Raw genomic sequence first — 16,706 nt, 5'->3', positions numbered from 1 at the left:
ATTAACACCTTTGTATACGGAAGAGAAGGTGGAGGCAGACTTGGGAACTACAGTTCTTATTAAAGGGAGGGTGGTCCATAAGGACAACCTATGATAGGAAAAATCAACTTTTTTGTTTTGTTTTTTTTCTATAGGATTTTACTCATAGTACTTCCACTCCGGATGGTGGTTGCAAAATTAATGGACTACTCTAACTCGAATTACATTCCCATTATGGACGGGGACGTAGTTATATGGAAAGATTTTGACTACTTACGACATACTACAAATTTGACAATGTACTCTGAAATAGCCGATGAGACGAGGCACCTTACAGAACATTTTCCTTTATCCCATATGGTGAAAATTTTGGTCTCGGACGTTACTCGAATTAGGGCAATTGTGGCATTCTGTCACCCTTGCAAAGATAAGAATAATTAACCCTGCAATTTTGGATTCTAATGATTTAAAAAATATTGTAAACAAGCACTCTAAAAATATCACTGTATCTGATCTAATGGAAGTGTCATATGTTAAGGTCCTTTTAGATAATAATTTTATTCATTTTATAATTAAGTATCCTAAGCCTAGACTAGAATGTAAGAAAGTAAGCTTATTCCCTGTTCAACATAATGGAATGATTTTGCATCTCGGCAAAAATAACAATGTGGCCGATTGTGGAAATGAAATACTCTCAATCGGAAACTGCAGCGCTACACTCACGACAACGTTTTGTAGAGCTCCATTCGGGTGGTATAGCACACTGCAGCACAGTGATGTTAACTTTTTAATTTCGATTACCGTACAGCCCTAAAAAAATTACCGTTTTTTAAGTAAAATTACCGTATGCAAAGTTTTGTACAAAAATAATAATATTTTCTTATTGAAACAGGTTTATTTTTATAATTCAATATATCGAGGGCCTATATTCAAAACTCTATCTTAAAAACACAACTTTTCAGGAAAGCCCAAAAAATTTTTTTTCGCGTATTACTTGAGTTATTAAAATTCGGTATGCTACAATTATTATTTTAAAGCAACTACTGAATCTCACATATAATTTGTTTTTAAAATTTTGCATTATTTATTTATTTATTTTCTTCTCAAAATATTCAATTCAAAAGATGTGATAAGATAGAGGATTTTGCATTTTAATAGAATTAAATTATTTTGATTTCATTTATGCCATCTGTCAGTTTTTAATGTGATTTATTTAGATAACGGCTAATAATACAACATAATATAAAATATAAAAAAAAGTAGACACTTTTTAAGCAAACTCCAACTTTAACCATTAATTGTTATGCCATGGAAATTATATTTTCCAAAAACAAAAAGGTAAAATATTTCCATGGTAATTCATTTTTTTAAATGATTGAAAAATGTAAAATTCATGTTCAGCATTCAAAAATTAGTAAGAACACATGAATTGCAAGAAGAAATTATTCCAAAAAAAATATTTGAAAAGATAGAGACTTCAGTTTGTTCTGTAAATTTTATAGTTAGGTACCTTAATATTTTTGAGTTTTTTACGTTTTTTTTATTATACCACTAAGAAAACACAAACTATTATTTTGTATGCCGTCTTTTAGACAATTTTTTATATTTCAATCTTTCATTACACTATTTTTCGTAAACAAATGTATGCATTATTGCCATACTTTCTACTGAATGCATTGGTTAAGTAACCAAATGATGGTGAAACGTAAATCGGTAACCGTTGGTTAAATGGTCCCCGTTAAACAAACCGACAGTTAGTTAATTTTCCGGTTAAAATGAGATAATCGTACATTGTGAAAATGGCCGTTATACGTTTTTTTTATTATACCACTAAGAAAACACAAACTATTATTTTGTATGCCGTCTTTTAGACAATTTTTTATATTTCAATCTTTCTGGGAAATGCAAAACTAAAGGATATTTTAATATTACAGAAATATTGGTATCGAACAATTGGGGATTTATTACGTCAATGTTTTTAATGATTGCATTTGATTTGATTAAAAAAATGTTTGCAACAGTTTCAAATACTAATTTCCCAGCAAAAACTTTACTTACAAATAAGCCGAAAAATAAGGGGAATTTGACGATTCGACTACTTATTTTTCTACTGAAAGAAGTCATTATTTTTGTTCGCGATGTCCCAAAAGTAATCCTTTATATTTTGGCCGGAAATAAGTTGTTTTGTTAGTAGAGTTATTTATAGAATTTTGTATTTGCAAACAAAAAATAAAAAAAAAAATAAGTCGCAGCCAAGAGTCGAACCATCAACCATCCGTTTGCTAGTCTGTTGTTGTACTCACTACACCACTGCTTAGTTATTTTATTGTGCGTCAAATAATGGTTTTCACACAGTAATGCAATATTCTTTTCTGTTTTTCTAAAAATTAACATGCAATAAAAAAATGGGCAAATTAAAAAAAAGTAACAGTTTTTTTGTTTTCTTTGTTTATTTTATAGTAAAGTCTAAAAAACAAAAACAGTATACTTAAAAAATAAGTTATTAAAAAAGACATTACTTAAGTAGCTTTGTAAGCGAAGTTTTTGCTGGGTTGTTTGTATTTATATCCATACCTGAAAGACTTGCGGTAGTTGGTTATCATCATCCTCAAAATTTTATTATTATTTTAATGAGAAATATGTATGTATATCATATGTAGACACATTATGGAAATATAAATTTTGCGATATAATTCATAAAAATTTAAACTTTTTAAAATTACCGTACAAATGTAGAAATTACCTGCCTACCGTACGGAGGACTAAATTACCGTACAATACGGTAATTACCGTACGGTTAACATCACTGCTGCAGCACTCAACCCAGTCACCTTGGTCCACTGGTCGTAGTCAACGATGACACCGCCGAAATCAAAGATAATGAAACTTCAGTAAAGACTATCACTGGAACCTTCTTACTCATATTTGATGATGAGATTCAAATTAATGGGTCCATTTATAAAAATCTGAAACAAAATGTGGAGAAAATACCAACTTCGGCAGTTCTTAATGTCACTGGTTATCAAGAAATATTAAGCCTCCCATATCTCCAAAAGTTGGGTATCCAAAATCTGAATTTTATTAAAGAGGTCTTAGGCAAACCAACCGTCTCTGTGTTGATAGTAATTTTAATTCTTCTAACCTATTGTTTAATTTCCAATGTACGCATTAGACAAATGAAAGAGCGCCAAGATCATGCCATTCAAGCCAACATTAATAGCTTTAGGAGAACCGAGGACGGCTCTCACTTAAGTGGGGGAGGCGTTAACGTTGGCACATCTTAAGTGTCGCCTTAATGTTTTAAATTGCTGACGACATGTCTGGCAATAAATTCATTTGTTTCCCAGCACATTGTGTAACCTTATTCCCCACACGAGGTGCATTGTCATCAAAATAAATGGGAACAATAAGCTTGCTTTAGTTTTATATTATTGTATTTAAGTCAGTCTGTAGCCAGCACTCAAGACAAATCAAACACTGAATTTGCACTTAATAAACTTATAAAATAATAAAAATATAATTTGCACTAATAAACTTATAAACTAAATGGAAATATAATTTGAACTTAATAAACTTAGAATCTTGTAAAAATATAAAAATTAATTTATACATATTTATTTAAAATATTAAAGCAAAAAAATTTTGTTTCAAAAACTTTCGTTTCCCCGAAAAATTTTCTGACTTTAGAGCGTTCTCTCAATAAATTTTGGATTTAGAAGAAAAATTTATTTTTGACTTTTGTCTATGAAGCAGAGTACTGTGCGTCGTTGGTCCATATTAAAAAAGACGTTGCAACGCGTAATTATCGACTAAAGCGACGAGGGGTTTAGTCGATAATTACAAAATTATTTTGCCTGAATTGGATGATATGGACAATAACATGTGGTTTAAACAGGATGGCTCTACGTACCGCATAGCTCATGTCACATGGTCATCTCATGAAGAGCTGATGTTAACTGACCACCGGTATCGTGCGAGTTGACTCCGTTAGACGTTAGTCGCAGGTCTATGCGAATGAGCAACAAACCATAACGGCCCTAAAAGTCAACAAAACCCATCAAATTCAGCCTGATTTGTGTGCCAGTCATGAAAACTTGGAATGCACGATGTTATATTCCATACTTAATGGCATCGATAGGCCTTTCAAACGAATAAAAAATGTCGATGATATCCCTCACACACTTTGTTTTATTTAACTTTAAAGATAGGAAGCGTTTAATGAAAGTCCATTTATTTTAAGCAAATACGTCTTTTGACACGAAATTTTCATAACGTGAATTATTTTATAAATAGCTTGATTTGGTTTTTTTTTTATTTATTTTAAACTTTTCGTAATTTGTTCAAGAATAAGAAAATGTTACTGTTATATAAACTTTTTATTAATATTTTTAATAATACATATACATTTTTATTTTTTCAGTAAATTCCGAAGAGGTATTCTTGTGCAACAAAAGCCCTTATAGCAGCAATATTTCCGTACACCTTTGTGAAATCGAAGACTCAGAACTCGAAGAATTCTTGCCTAAGAGAAGGGAAACGTCGACTATACCAGATTGACTTTAAATATCAACTAGTTTTCCATTTTTCCTCTTTTACTATATGTAGTACCTTAAAAATAAATATAAATACGAGTAAATATTTTAATAAAATTTGGATTGTTTTTTTTACTTTTATTTCTAACATAACCGTTTATATCAGATATTAAGTAATAAGTGAGTAGGTGAAATGCAAAACTCGAAATGAGCCCAATTTCCTTACTGTTATAAATTTTAAGTAAAACCTATTCATAATATTATAGTTCTTGTAATTTTAAATATGGTCTGAAAGTTTTTCTAAAAACGGAAAACGATAACCTTTAAATCGTGAGGTCAAAGGTCAAATTTTTCAATATTTGGAATTTCTAATGAAAAGATAGCGAAATGTTATATATTTTTGGGCCGATTTTAATGAAACAATTTCCAAACCGAAAGTTGGATTTGTTGTATCTATTTGGAGAGACCAAAGTAGATAATTAATAATTTATTACAGGAATTGTAATAAATGAATACAGTTTTATAATGATGGTGACTACTCAAAGGAAATTGGAGTGTACTTACTTATTGTGTGTGCAATTAATTATAAAAAACAAACGTAAATTTTTGTTGGTTTTAAATTGAATTCAAATTTATTTATTCTTGTGGTTTTGTGTGGTTTATATTGTAATCTTGTTTAAACGTTGATGTTTGTGATGTGTAAAGTTCACTTTTCTTGTTTTTAAATGTTTGTTGTTTGTGTAAAAACTGGTTTTATTTAAATGTTTGTGAATGTTTTTTTTTTATTTAATATAAATGTTTTTTGTTGTATGTTTATTTTAATAACTTTTTTAATTATTAAATTTATGTGTTGATGATGTTTTGTAGATTTGTTTAGTTTGATGTTAGTCGACGTCTATGTTTTTCTTCGTCGTTGCCGGCTTAGGCCGTTTTAACACGGCCGCTGAATTATTGGCCGATGCGACTCAGTCGAGGTCGATCAAAGGGTTGTCACCCTGATTTGATGATCGATCCTCGACATGGCGGCCCCCTTGCACTGGTGCAATGTTATGGGCCCCAGTTAATTGATCTAGGACCGAAACGATTTGCTGTACCAGTCCTTGGGCATTTGGAGTCGCGTCGGCCGTATGTTGATGTTGAAGACGTCATTGACCATGCTGCTGTTGTGGTTGGCGTCGTTGACGCTGAGGCTTCTGTTGTTGTTGGCGCCGTTGACGCTGAGGTTGCTGTAGCCGTTGGCGTAGAGGTTGTTGTTGTTGACGCCGTTGGCGCAGAGGTTGTTGTTGTTGGGTTTGCGGTTGAGAAAGCCTGTCTCGCACACTTTGAGGATGCAACATAGTATGGTGCAAGTCGCCACAAATTTGACAGCCGTCCGTGGAAATGCACCCTCCTACCAAATGCGTACGTGCAAAGCAGTTGGTGCAGTAGCGATGTACCCGTACCACATACTGACGCTGCCGCAGTGTCATCCTCTTGAATTGCTTGCAATTCCGCTTGGTGGTAGCGGAAGCACACGAGGCACAATTCGGTCGATTGAAGATGATCCATCTGCTAAATATAAATAAAATGGAAAATAATCAGCAGAAATGGATTCACAAACAAAAATTTGGACAATTTTGACATAACATTTAGGAAACATAACTCTAGTCAATCTACTGACTTATCACATAACGGAAGCATTCAAAGTTTTACTGCTGGTCTAGTAACGGTACCAGATGCTGTTCGAATGTCAGCAACGCGGACGCGCTTATATATTCCTAAATGAACTTCTTCAATTCTTCCCATTTTCCATTCACATGGTGGGAGGAGCTCGTCTTTGATAATGACGAAATCACCTTTCTGTAGATTTCGTTGTGGATGTTTCCATTTATAACGCTTGTGAAGCTCATGGAGATATTCAGTTTTCCATCGTTGACTGAAACGATGATGGAAAGCCTTGAGCCGCTCCCATCTGTTAATAATAGAAATGCTGTCTGCAGGTAGTTCTGGAGCGAATAATAATGGAGCTCCTCTTAGAAAGTGCCCTGGAGTTAGATCTTGAAGATCTTCGTGGTCCTCAGACATTAGGGATATGGGCCTGGAGTTGAGCACACTCTCGATTCGAGCCAGAAGAGTTGAGAACTCTTCAAAATTGAACTTTTGAGCTCCAGTTACCATTCTGAAGTGTAACTTAAAACTCTTTACTCCAGAGAATTTCGAACATTTCCTGACTTTATTTGAAATGGGCCAGCGAAATCGACCCCAGTATATGTAAAAGGTAAAGAGAATGAACATCTTTCTATGGGAAGAGCAGCCATAATCTGGGACTTGACTTGCTGCTTATAACGAAGGCATATTAAACAATGATGAACACATTTCTTTACTGCTCTTTTAAGTCCAGGGATATAGAACTGGCTTCGTAATGCATTCATCATAAGAGAAATGTCAGCATGCATTAAAGTCTTGTGAGTAAAATCGAGAAATATTTAACAGAAATTGGACGAGTTTGGTATAATTATTGGATACCTTTCATCATAGGTCAATTATGAATTTGCTAATCTACCGTTAACTCGCATTACTCCGGTAGAATCCAGAAATGGATTTAAAGTAATTAGATAACTTTTCCTTGAAATAGATTTTGAGTCTAAGAGTTGATGATATTCACTAGTGTAGTAAGTCTTTTGAGTTAATTTTATTAACATAATTTTAGATGCATTAAGTTCAGCATGACTGAGAGTCAAACTTGGATACTAAGACTTTGGACTTTTGTTTCTGGTTGCATTAAAACCGCGTGTGCCAAGATCAGCTGGATTGTGATCTGTTGGAACGTGATACCAGATGGCATTACCAACATTTTCAATAATTTGAGTAGTCCTATTTGCTACGTACGTTTTCCAAACTGCTGGAGGTTTTTGTAGCCAGGCAAGCACAATTGTTGAATCAGACCATAAGTAAAGTGTAGGACTATTGAAAGGGAAATTTAAAACTGTTTGCCTTACAAGCTTAGAAAGTAGCTCAATACGAGGTAAACTTATTCGTTGCAAGCAACTTTGCTTTTCGATGCTAATAGATGTGAGTATCTAACGCCGGAGTTTTCTGACAGAACATATAATGTAGCGCAATAAGCCTGCTCTGAGGCGTCACAGAATCCGTGGATTTGGATATTGTGTTGCGGATGGTAGTTGATCCACCTAGGAATTGTAATGGATTCGATAATAGGAAAACTATCAGTAAAAATGTTCCACTTGGCAAGAAATTGCGGTTTAACACTTTCATCCCAGCCAACCCCATCTTGCAACAATTCTTGTAAAAGAATTGTGGCAAGTTTTTAATTCAAAATCTTCAATTGGACTAGAACTAGTTCTTCTAAACAATATCCTTTGATACGGACGATCAGATTCATGAATTAATATTTGGCGATATATTTTTTCAATGTCCCCATTGAAGACATAATTATATAAACTCCAATTTAAAATGATCGTAATTAGATCTGCTTGTAATGTTGGTCAGACGTGGAGAACGTCATTCAAAGAAAATGAACCTTTCGTTTTTTGTGATCCGTTAAAAACGACACTTTCGGGTCTAAAAACGGCATGATGTGGTAAATATAGGAAAAGAACTTTCCATCATTATAAATTTCTTGAGAACTTGATTTTCTCATGTGACCAAGTGAAATATATTCATTCAATATATCACTATAAACTTCCATAAGTCTCTTATTCTTTTCTAGCTTTGATTCAATATGTAAATATTGTTTCTTAGCAATATATCGTAATGACTGTAAAGGTACGGTCACACACAGCTAATATTTGACGTTTATCGTCAAATATTTCATTGCCTGAATCTGACCACAAATAAAATTTAGAGCAAACAACAAAACAGATGATTTTAGTCAAACAAAATTATTTGTCGGCAAACAAAATATTTTCTTAATGTGAACAAAGTGTGACCACTAGCTACATAAATACCTAAAAAATATATAATTTGATCTTGCAAATATTTTTAAGGTTAAAGCACTTATTTCGAATTGTAAAGTAATCATTTTATTAGAGATTTATTGAATTTTGTTATCATATATTGAATTTAATTTTTCACTTTTTGTTTGACCAAACTGCTGCGAAAAAGAATCAGTAAATATATTTGCCGTGTGGTCACACTATAAAATAAAAAATTATTTGCTCAGCATGGCGGAAAAATAAGAGGAGATTATTTAAATATTTTTCGTACTAAATTAAAGACACAAATTCACTATTTTTTTTTAAACATAAATACATATTCAATATTTCTTGAATATTTGTTATTTAAATTATTTTCACTAAATAATTGCATCAATAAATGAAGTCTTCTTCTTCACATAAAAGTCATTCAGCATAGGATGACATACTGGGAGAAAAACTAATTGAAGACATGAAGTCTATGTTGCGATTTTTGCAATTTTATGCGATTTATATTTTTATACGTTTAACATAGTCTGATGTTTGATTATTTTTTATTTATACATGGAGTTTGTCTATTTTCAAAATTTAAAATTGCTCATATGTACATATGGAATATTAACTGAAATTTTATACAGATTGAATTTAAAATCAAAGAAAATTTTTTATACATACATAAATAGTATGAATTGATTGTAATTAAAAAATAATTCTTAAACAGTATGATCTGTTTAATTTTTTTTTACTGCAGAAGAAGAATATGTATTAAAAAACCAATAAGCATTTTTACTGGAATTCAAGTTGATAGCAAGTGTAATTCAAGTCTTGAGTTATAGTCAAGCAATTGAATTACAGTTGTATTACACTTTATTTCAATAGCATTCTCCAGTAAAAAGGAAACATAAATTAAAGCCATATGTTTTTTGTTTGTAAAATATGTAATATTTCAAAAATTTTTCAAGTATAAAACATGATTACATTTCCATTCAATTATGAATTGTAATAGTTATATAATTTAATAAATAAACATTTAATAATTATATTATTAAATTGTTCAAGCTTGTGTTCTTTTCGCGATTTGTTTTCATTATTTATCGATTTTTAATTTAAGATATAGCAACACTACTTTTGCGATAACACATGATGCAACAGCTGTTATTTGACGCTGTTTGATCTTGCAAATGAATTGCAAGATCAAATAAAAAAATACCAAAAATGCAGGAAAATATTTACTGTTTAGTGGTCACACATTGGTCACATTACAAGAATGTTTTCATATTGGCAAATAAATTTGTTTGACCAAATACAGCTGTTTTCTTGTTTGCAGTGCAAACATATTTTCTGTTCAAACTAGAAACATAAAATATTTGACGCTTTAATAAAAGTACTGAAATTTCATAACTCTTTCAAATGTAAAGCAAAATCTTGTAATATTTTACGTTCTAGAAATTTCTTTTTTATTGATGAAAGAAATAAAAGTTGTTTTGCAGCTTTATTTAATAATTATTTAGAACAAATATTACCATAAATGTGACCACAAGTCAAATATATTTTCCCCTTTGTGTGTTTGATAGTATTTCAGTGTAGTTTGATTAAACAAATATGGCAAATAAATGTGTACAGTGTGAACACAAAATCAACCCATGAATTATTTGATGTAGTTTTGATCAAACACATGAAACATCTTGTGTCAAATAATTTGCGTAGTCTGACCCTACCTTAAGAACACAGCTTTTGGAAATTCGCTTTTAAATGGAAGTTTAACCACGTATCTACCACGTATCTGATTGACGATACGTTGTTTCATTATATAATTTTTCACAGAAGTGATCTGCTTCTGAATATGGTTTCATATGTGGAATTTCTTCTAATTCCCAGAATTTCTTTAAAATAGAACTAATAGTTTCCGCCTAATTTTCCTTAGGAACGTTACCTATGGCTGTTAGTGAAATAGTGTGCAATTTTAAAGGTCCGTAAATATACCAGCCATAAATTGAATCCTGAGCAATCAGATTGCCTAAAATATTTTTCTTTAAACCATTAAGGGCAATGTGAGGTATTATATCACTTCCTAAGAGCATGTCAATTTGTGCAGAAAGCAAGAAGTTTCGGTCAGCTAGTTTTAAATCATTGATCTCGGAAAGATCAGAAATTGATATTGTACAGCTTGGCATTAAATTGGAAACCATTATGACACTTGCATTTAGTTTAAAGTCGTGATGTTTGTCGTATAAAGTAATGGTGCTTACTTTATCAGCATTCGCTACTACAGTACCCCCCAAACCGCAAATTTCGAAATTCGCATTTTCAGTCCTCATATTTAATCTCTTAGTAATTCTACTAGTCAAGAAAGATCTCTTTGAACCTGAATCTATCAGAGCTCTGATTGTGAATGGCTCACCACAATGTAGGATTTGAAAAAGAGCTGTTGGAAGTAAAATTTCATCTTGATTTACCGACAAATGTGTATTTGTCCTCATTGCCTGTCTAGACGATCCGGGATCGCATGACTCTTCCGATGAAAATGAATTTTCCCTTATTTGGTCATTGACAATTTACAGGCTCCGCATGAAAAGCGTTCAATGTGGAGTTTCTATTATTAGAGTTATTTTGCGAATTTGATTTCTCATTTTTTTGGAAATGAAGCATGCTGTGATGTTTGTTACCACACTCATTACATCTATTGACACTAGTGCATTCTGAAACTTTGTGGGCGGCGGATAAACAATTTGAGCACATTTGATTTTGTGAGACAAAATCGTTTCGCTGCTTTTGTGAAAAGTTTGCGAATTTTTTGCAGAATCTTAAATAATGATTTTTTTCGCATAATTTGCATTTAGGCGCTTGTAGAGTTCTGTTGTTATTTTTCTGTCGCAATGAGTTATTAGAATTCATTTGATTTCCATCATTCGTAATTCCAACAACTCTTTCTACTACTCTGTGCCTTTGAATGAGGAATTGTTCCATTTGAGACCATGACGGCAATATGGAATTAGACTCTAGAGATTGTTCCCAAAGAGAGACTGTCTCACTAGGTAATTTTGTTGAACATAGGTATATGAGAATTGGATCCCATTTTTCTACCTTTACCCCATGAGAAGACAGCATTGCTAGGTAATCACTTATTGTAGTCTGTATTTTATTAATGGCTTCGGCTGATTTGGCAGGTGGAATACGTTTATTTTCATACCGTGCTCGTAAAGCACTCCATGCCAATGAAAAACCGTCGTTCGTTAGTGGATATTTATTTATAATAGAGCTTGCTTCACCTTTTGCCTTTCTTCTTAAATACAATAATTTTTTAACGTCCGGCATTCTTACTTTGCTAATGTATACAGCACTGAAAATATCTCTAAATGAAGGCCATTCTTCATAGGAGCCATGAAAATCGGGTGCATCGGGACGCTGATACCTATATCTGGCGCTTCATACGTTATGTTCATGGGATAGTTGTAGCGATTAACTAAAAATTTTATTTGCTATTTGGGCAAGTTTCATAGTTTAGCTAGCATGCAATAAACAACAGGCTCCTATCTCGTCGGCAAACGGTGTAGGTTCTTTTGTTACGCTAAACTCATCTTTCAACAAACTACAGATAATCATATTTTAAAATTTGCATGCTTTTTATTATAGAGTAAAATAGTGAAAGGACAGACAAATAGAAAAAGAATGGATTTTTAATAGAAACACTAAGCAAAAATTCTTGATTTGCGTGTAGATCTTAATACGCATTTACCCCTCCCAACCGTGATCATGTGATAAGTATGTATTTTGCGCAGATAAAAGAAATTTTCAAACATAATCCCTAATATAACTCACCCTATACTAGTGTGTTCAAAAATCAGAAATCAATTTTGTTTAGTAATTCATTTTAACTTCAACAATTTATTGAATAAGAAAAATAACCATATTATACAAATTTTTAATTATTTTAGTTCAACTTACTGTTAAATACATCATTATTATGAATAGGAAAAAATATATATATAAATTAATCATAAAAAAAACAAAAATTCATCGAAACCAAAAAAAATTTAAGGACAAATAATCTTTGTGCAATTAAAAACTGTTTACGTTTATCAAATTAACGAATGAAAATGTTTCATTAAAATAAAAAAAAAGTTAAAAAAAAATACAAATAAATGCCATCATCACTAGGATTCGAACCCGGGACTTACTTTTAAAATGTCATATATGTATATATATTTGGGGTATGCAAAAATGATTTTTCTTTTTCGAAATTATTATTCTATGAAATCATAAAATAATTAAAATATATAAAATTTTGATTTAATTAGAAATAAAATGAAAAAAAAAATATTGATAAAATAATAATAAAATTATAAAATATTTGATTTAATTAGAAAAAGATTGATTTTATGTTATTTAATAAAAAAAAACACAAAAAAAAATTGCCGACGTTGGGACTCGAACTAAGAACGTTACGATCATGGAACATCCGCGCTACCGTTCATGCCACGTAACTCTGTTATTAACAGAAGTGTAATTATAAATATGTTTTAAACATTTAACACAACATGGTAAATTATAATTTAATCATTTACACTGTTTTTATCGATACCGTTAGTTATATTTTTTTTCACAATATTGAAATAAATAAATAAATATTATATTAAAGTAATTTGCGCGCTCATTTAATACTTTAATATATTATTTAGTATCTAATTGCATTATTTTTACTACACGATTCAACTATTTAAGTAAACTTTTTATTATATTAATAAATTCAGAAAATATATTCAATCTTCAAGATCATTTAAAAGCAAATCTGTTAATAATGCATTGAGTGACTTTCATTAACAGTGCTGTTACTTTAACTGTTGCTCAAAATGTTAATAACATTTACATTGAATTTAGTTATTTAATTAATCTTGAAAATTGTATATTTCCTTAATTTATTCAGGATATGTAAATACAAAAAAATAGTTTTTTACTCACTTTTGGCTGGATTCCGTTGAAAGATCTTTCTCAGGCTCCTGCTTGGGTTGAAAATGTAAAAAGTTACTTATTGTCGAATGTTGTTTAAATGATGGATTTGTTTTTTTTTTATAATGTTACGGAATAACATTTTGGAAATAGTTAACATTATCTTTTAATAATTATTTAACATTTCTTTTTTTTTTCACCAATTTATTTATAGATTTTTGTATTGTTTATTTTGGTCGCATATAGATCATTTTTGCACTTTTTATCTTTTGACATTTATTATTAATCTTTAACTCTTGTTTTTAATTGCACATTTTCATATTAGTTTAACAATTGCCCATTTTAACATTAATAATAGAAATAAAAAAAAAATACTAAAATTTATAATAAAATTAACTAAAATTTGAACAAAAGTGTGACATATTCAACAAAAATTAATGAATTTGGGGTAACTTGAAACACTTGGTAAGTCTTGAATTAATTATTTATATACAAAATTGATCATTTGGTTTTTTTCTTTTAGTGCCAATTTCTTTTCTTTAATTACTAAACAAACACAAATATTGAATGTAAAGTGCTTAAATTCTTTTCTTTTTTTTATATTGTGATAAACAAGAATTTGGTTTTCACTTTCCTAATAAAAAACTTTATTTCATATAAATTTACTTTTAAATTTTCACCATATTTTGGGCCATTTAATTTTGATCTTTTAATTTTTAATTTTCATTTCAAATAATTTGCTTTTTTGGCCTCAATTCTTATGCTTTTTATTTTTTTTTTTATAAATTTTCTAGCGCACTAACACTTCACATATAATTTTGTTGGAAGTTTTAGTTAGATTTTGATGTTGATGCTGAGAAATTTTGGTGGCTGTTAACGATGATGAAAATGGAGAGTTTGCTGGTTAATTCTGGCAGAGAAAAACTTAGTTGGGAGACGGGTTTTGACCGAGGGTTACCCGCTGCCCTCAAATCTCCAATATTGAAATTGGAACAACGTATTTTCCCTACAAGAGAGGTTTATCCATAACGAAACCAAATTTGATATTGTATCTAAAGCAGTGGTAAAAAAAATTAACAACTATTTAGGGTTATGTTGCACAACATCTCGCATGTTTTTCGTTATTTACCTTTAATATAGGTATCTAATAAAATAAAAATGATGTTAGAACCTTGAATTATTAGCTCCTGACAGGAAAAGGAATTGGATGTATAGAATGGGCAATAAATCTCTTTGTCTTCTAGGCCTCGTTCAATTTCTAGTTTCATAGAATAGTTAGAAAATAAAATTCCTATATTATTTCAATTTTAATTTTATTCAAAAGTAATTTACCTTATTTTCGTGACAAATATGAACAAATCTTCGCTCCTTGATAAAACCACAAATTTCTGAAGAATTTAGGTTAGATAATTTTACTTTTATAGAAATTATCAATATTCGGCGATTCAAATAAAACTTTTATGTGTCAGGAGTTGTTTTAAAAAAAATGCAAGAAGGTTATAATACAGTTTTTGGTTTTTATACCCTCATACATTGGAATGAATACGCTAATTCAGCAATTTTACTAGTAAATACAATCACAAAATTTACACACTGATACATACTAATGCATTCATCATAAAAACATAACAACATAGTTGTTACCAAAGTATACCAAGTAGTCCAACTCTCTATTTTATAAATTTACTCTCTCACATATACGGGTACTGTGTAAATTCAACAGCCTTGTGAGAGAATTATACACATCAAAAGTCTCGAAATTTTAACTATAAATTGTCCAATAAATATAGTTTGATACGCGTAAATTCACTAACACACATTATTTTATAATTTTTTTCAACACATTTAGCACTTTTTCTTTTCCGAAGCAAGTCCATTTCGCACAAACTAAAAAATATTTTTTTTATTAATTTTGACGTTTTATTTTGTTTGTGGTAGGTTTTAAAATATAGAACAGAGTTTCAATTTTTGGTATTGAAAATAGAACAAAATTTAAATAAATTAAAATTTAAACATTTTTTTAGAACTCTGTGTGTATGGTGAAAATTCGAAACGAACCAACACATATACATTTTTGTAACTAACACATATTTAGACTTAGGTACTTTTTCACTAACACATGTATAGAGTTAGGTACTGCTGTCAAAGAGTTGGACTACTTGTTATACTTTGGTTGTTACCATAAATTTACAACTGTTAAGATACTGCGTTATCATTTGGCTTTGCTGTGTTTAAACCAGTGATGTTCACGCCATACAACAATTGTTTGAAAAATTTACACACATTTGTTACGCTCTTTTAAAAACTTTTGTTCATTCATCGTTTAGCTCTCGATGAAAACACATGCGACGGACTATCGTCATTTTTTTCAGACATTTACTAAGCATTGTTGTTGGTTGTTTTTGGACGAAACATAGCAAACACAAGCGTTTCAATTGCAATTGAACACAAAATAACAAAGTCAAAAATAAATAAAAAATTAAATAGAATTTAGGCCGTATAATGCATATTTTTTCTTTTCCTTAAAATTTAAATTACATTCATTAAATAAATTGGTTATATGTGATAAAAATTCTAAATCTAAACTTTCATTATTTTGTTTTTATTTTAAATGTTTGACATTATGTTTGCTGGGTTGCTCTCTCACCAATACATCTTCATTTTTATTTTTGAACATCACTGGTTTAAACCAGCGAGCTGCAGTGAGCTCTCAAATGAGCTCTCTTCTTTTTATTTTCACATGTACGCAAGCACACACATTGTACAAAAACAGTCAGTCTCGCATGAGCATTGATAGAAGCAGGTTGTGTTACGCTTCTATGTTTGTTTATTTCATTATTTCAGCTATTTGTTTTTGTTTTTGCCAGAGAATAATTCTCAACTCATACAACTACAATATCTAAAAACTGTAGTGGTGTGAGTTTGCATTTCGCTGGTTTAAACAGAAGAACATTTTCTGCACTTTGTTAAAGGTAATTTTATGTATTATTATTATATTTTAAATTTTATAATTTACAATCTAAATCTATTACTTTTCTCTTAGGTAAAAATATGTTGGTGATGAATTTGTAATATTATATTCGATAAAAAGTAGCTATGCCAAACAGTATGAAAGGGTGTAATCATACGAGGTGTAAACAAAAATGAAAATGAACAATATACATATACGTATACATATACATATACATATACATATACATATACATATACATATACATATACATATACATATACATATACATATACATATACATATACATATACATATACATATACATATACATATACATATACATATACATATACATATACATATACATATACATATACATAT

At 30.4% G+C, this 16,706-nt stretch overlaps 2 protein-coding genes across 2 annotated transcripts in view; one reads left to right on the top strand and one right to left on the bottom strand.

The window, feature by feature from the left end:
* Positions 1-4,628, top strand: part of kug (kugelei) — a 733,937-nt gene extending 729,309 nt beyond the window's left edge. The window contains exon 22 of the mRNA XM_065505961.1: positions 4,400-4,628. Within this exon, the coding sequence (XP_065362033.1) occupies positions 4,400-4,536 (137 nt within the window). The 3' untranslated portion in view covers positions 4,537-4,628. The remainder of the gene's footprint in view (positions 1-4,399) is intronic.
* Positions 4,629-5,656: 1,028 nt separating this feature from the next.
* LOC135955607 (uncharacterized) lies at positions 5,657-6,378 on the bottom strand. Its single transcript, XM_065505960.1, has 2 exons — positions 6,347-6,378; positions 5,657-6,059 (listed from the first exon to the last, which is right to left on the bottom strand). The coding sequence occupies exons 1-2, from the start codon at positions 6,376-6,378 to the stop codon at positions 5,657-5,659; spliced, it is 435 nt and encodes a 144-aa protein (XP_065362032.1).
* Between the last annotated feature and the right edge of the window lie 10,328 nt (positions 6,379-16,706).

Source organism: Calliphora vicina, chromosome 3 (genome assembly GCF_958450345.1).
Source record: "Calliphora vicina chromosome 3, idCalVici1.1, whole genome shotgun sequence".
Taxonomy (NCBI): Eukaryota; Metazoa; Arthropoda; class Insecta; order Diptera; family Calliphoridae; genus Calliphora; species Calliphora vicina.
Note: the sequence above shows the minus strand (reverse complement) of the source record. Positions and strands in the feature narration are given on the sequence as shown.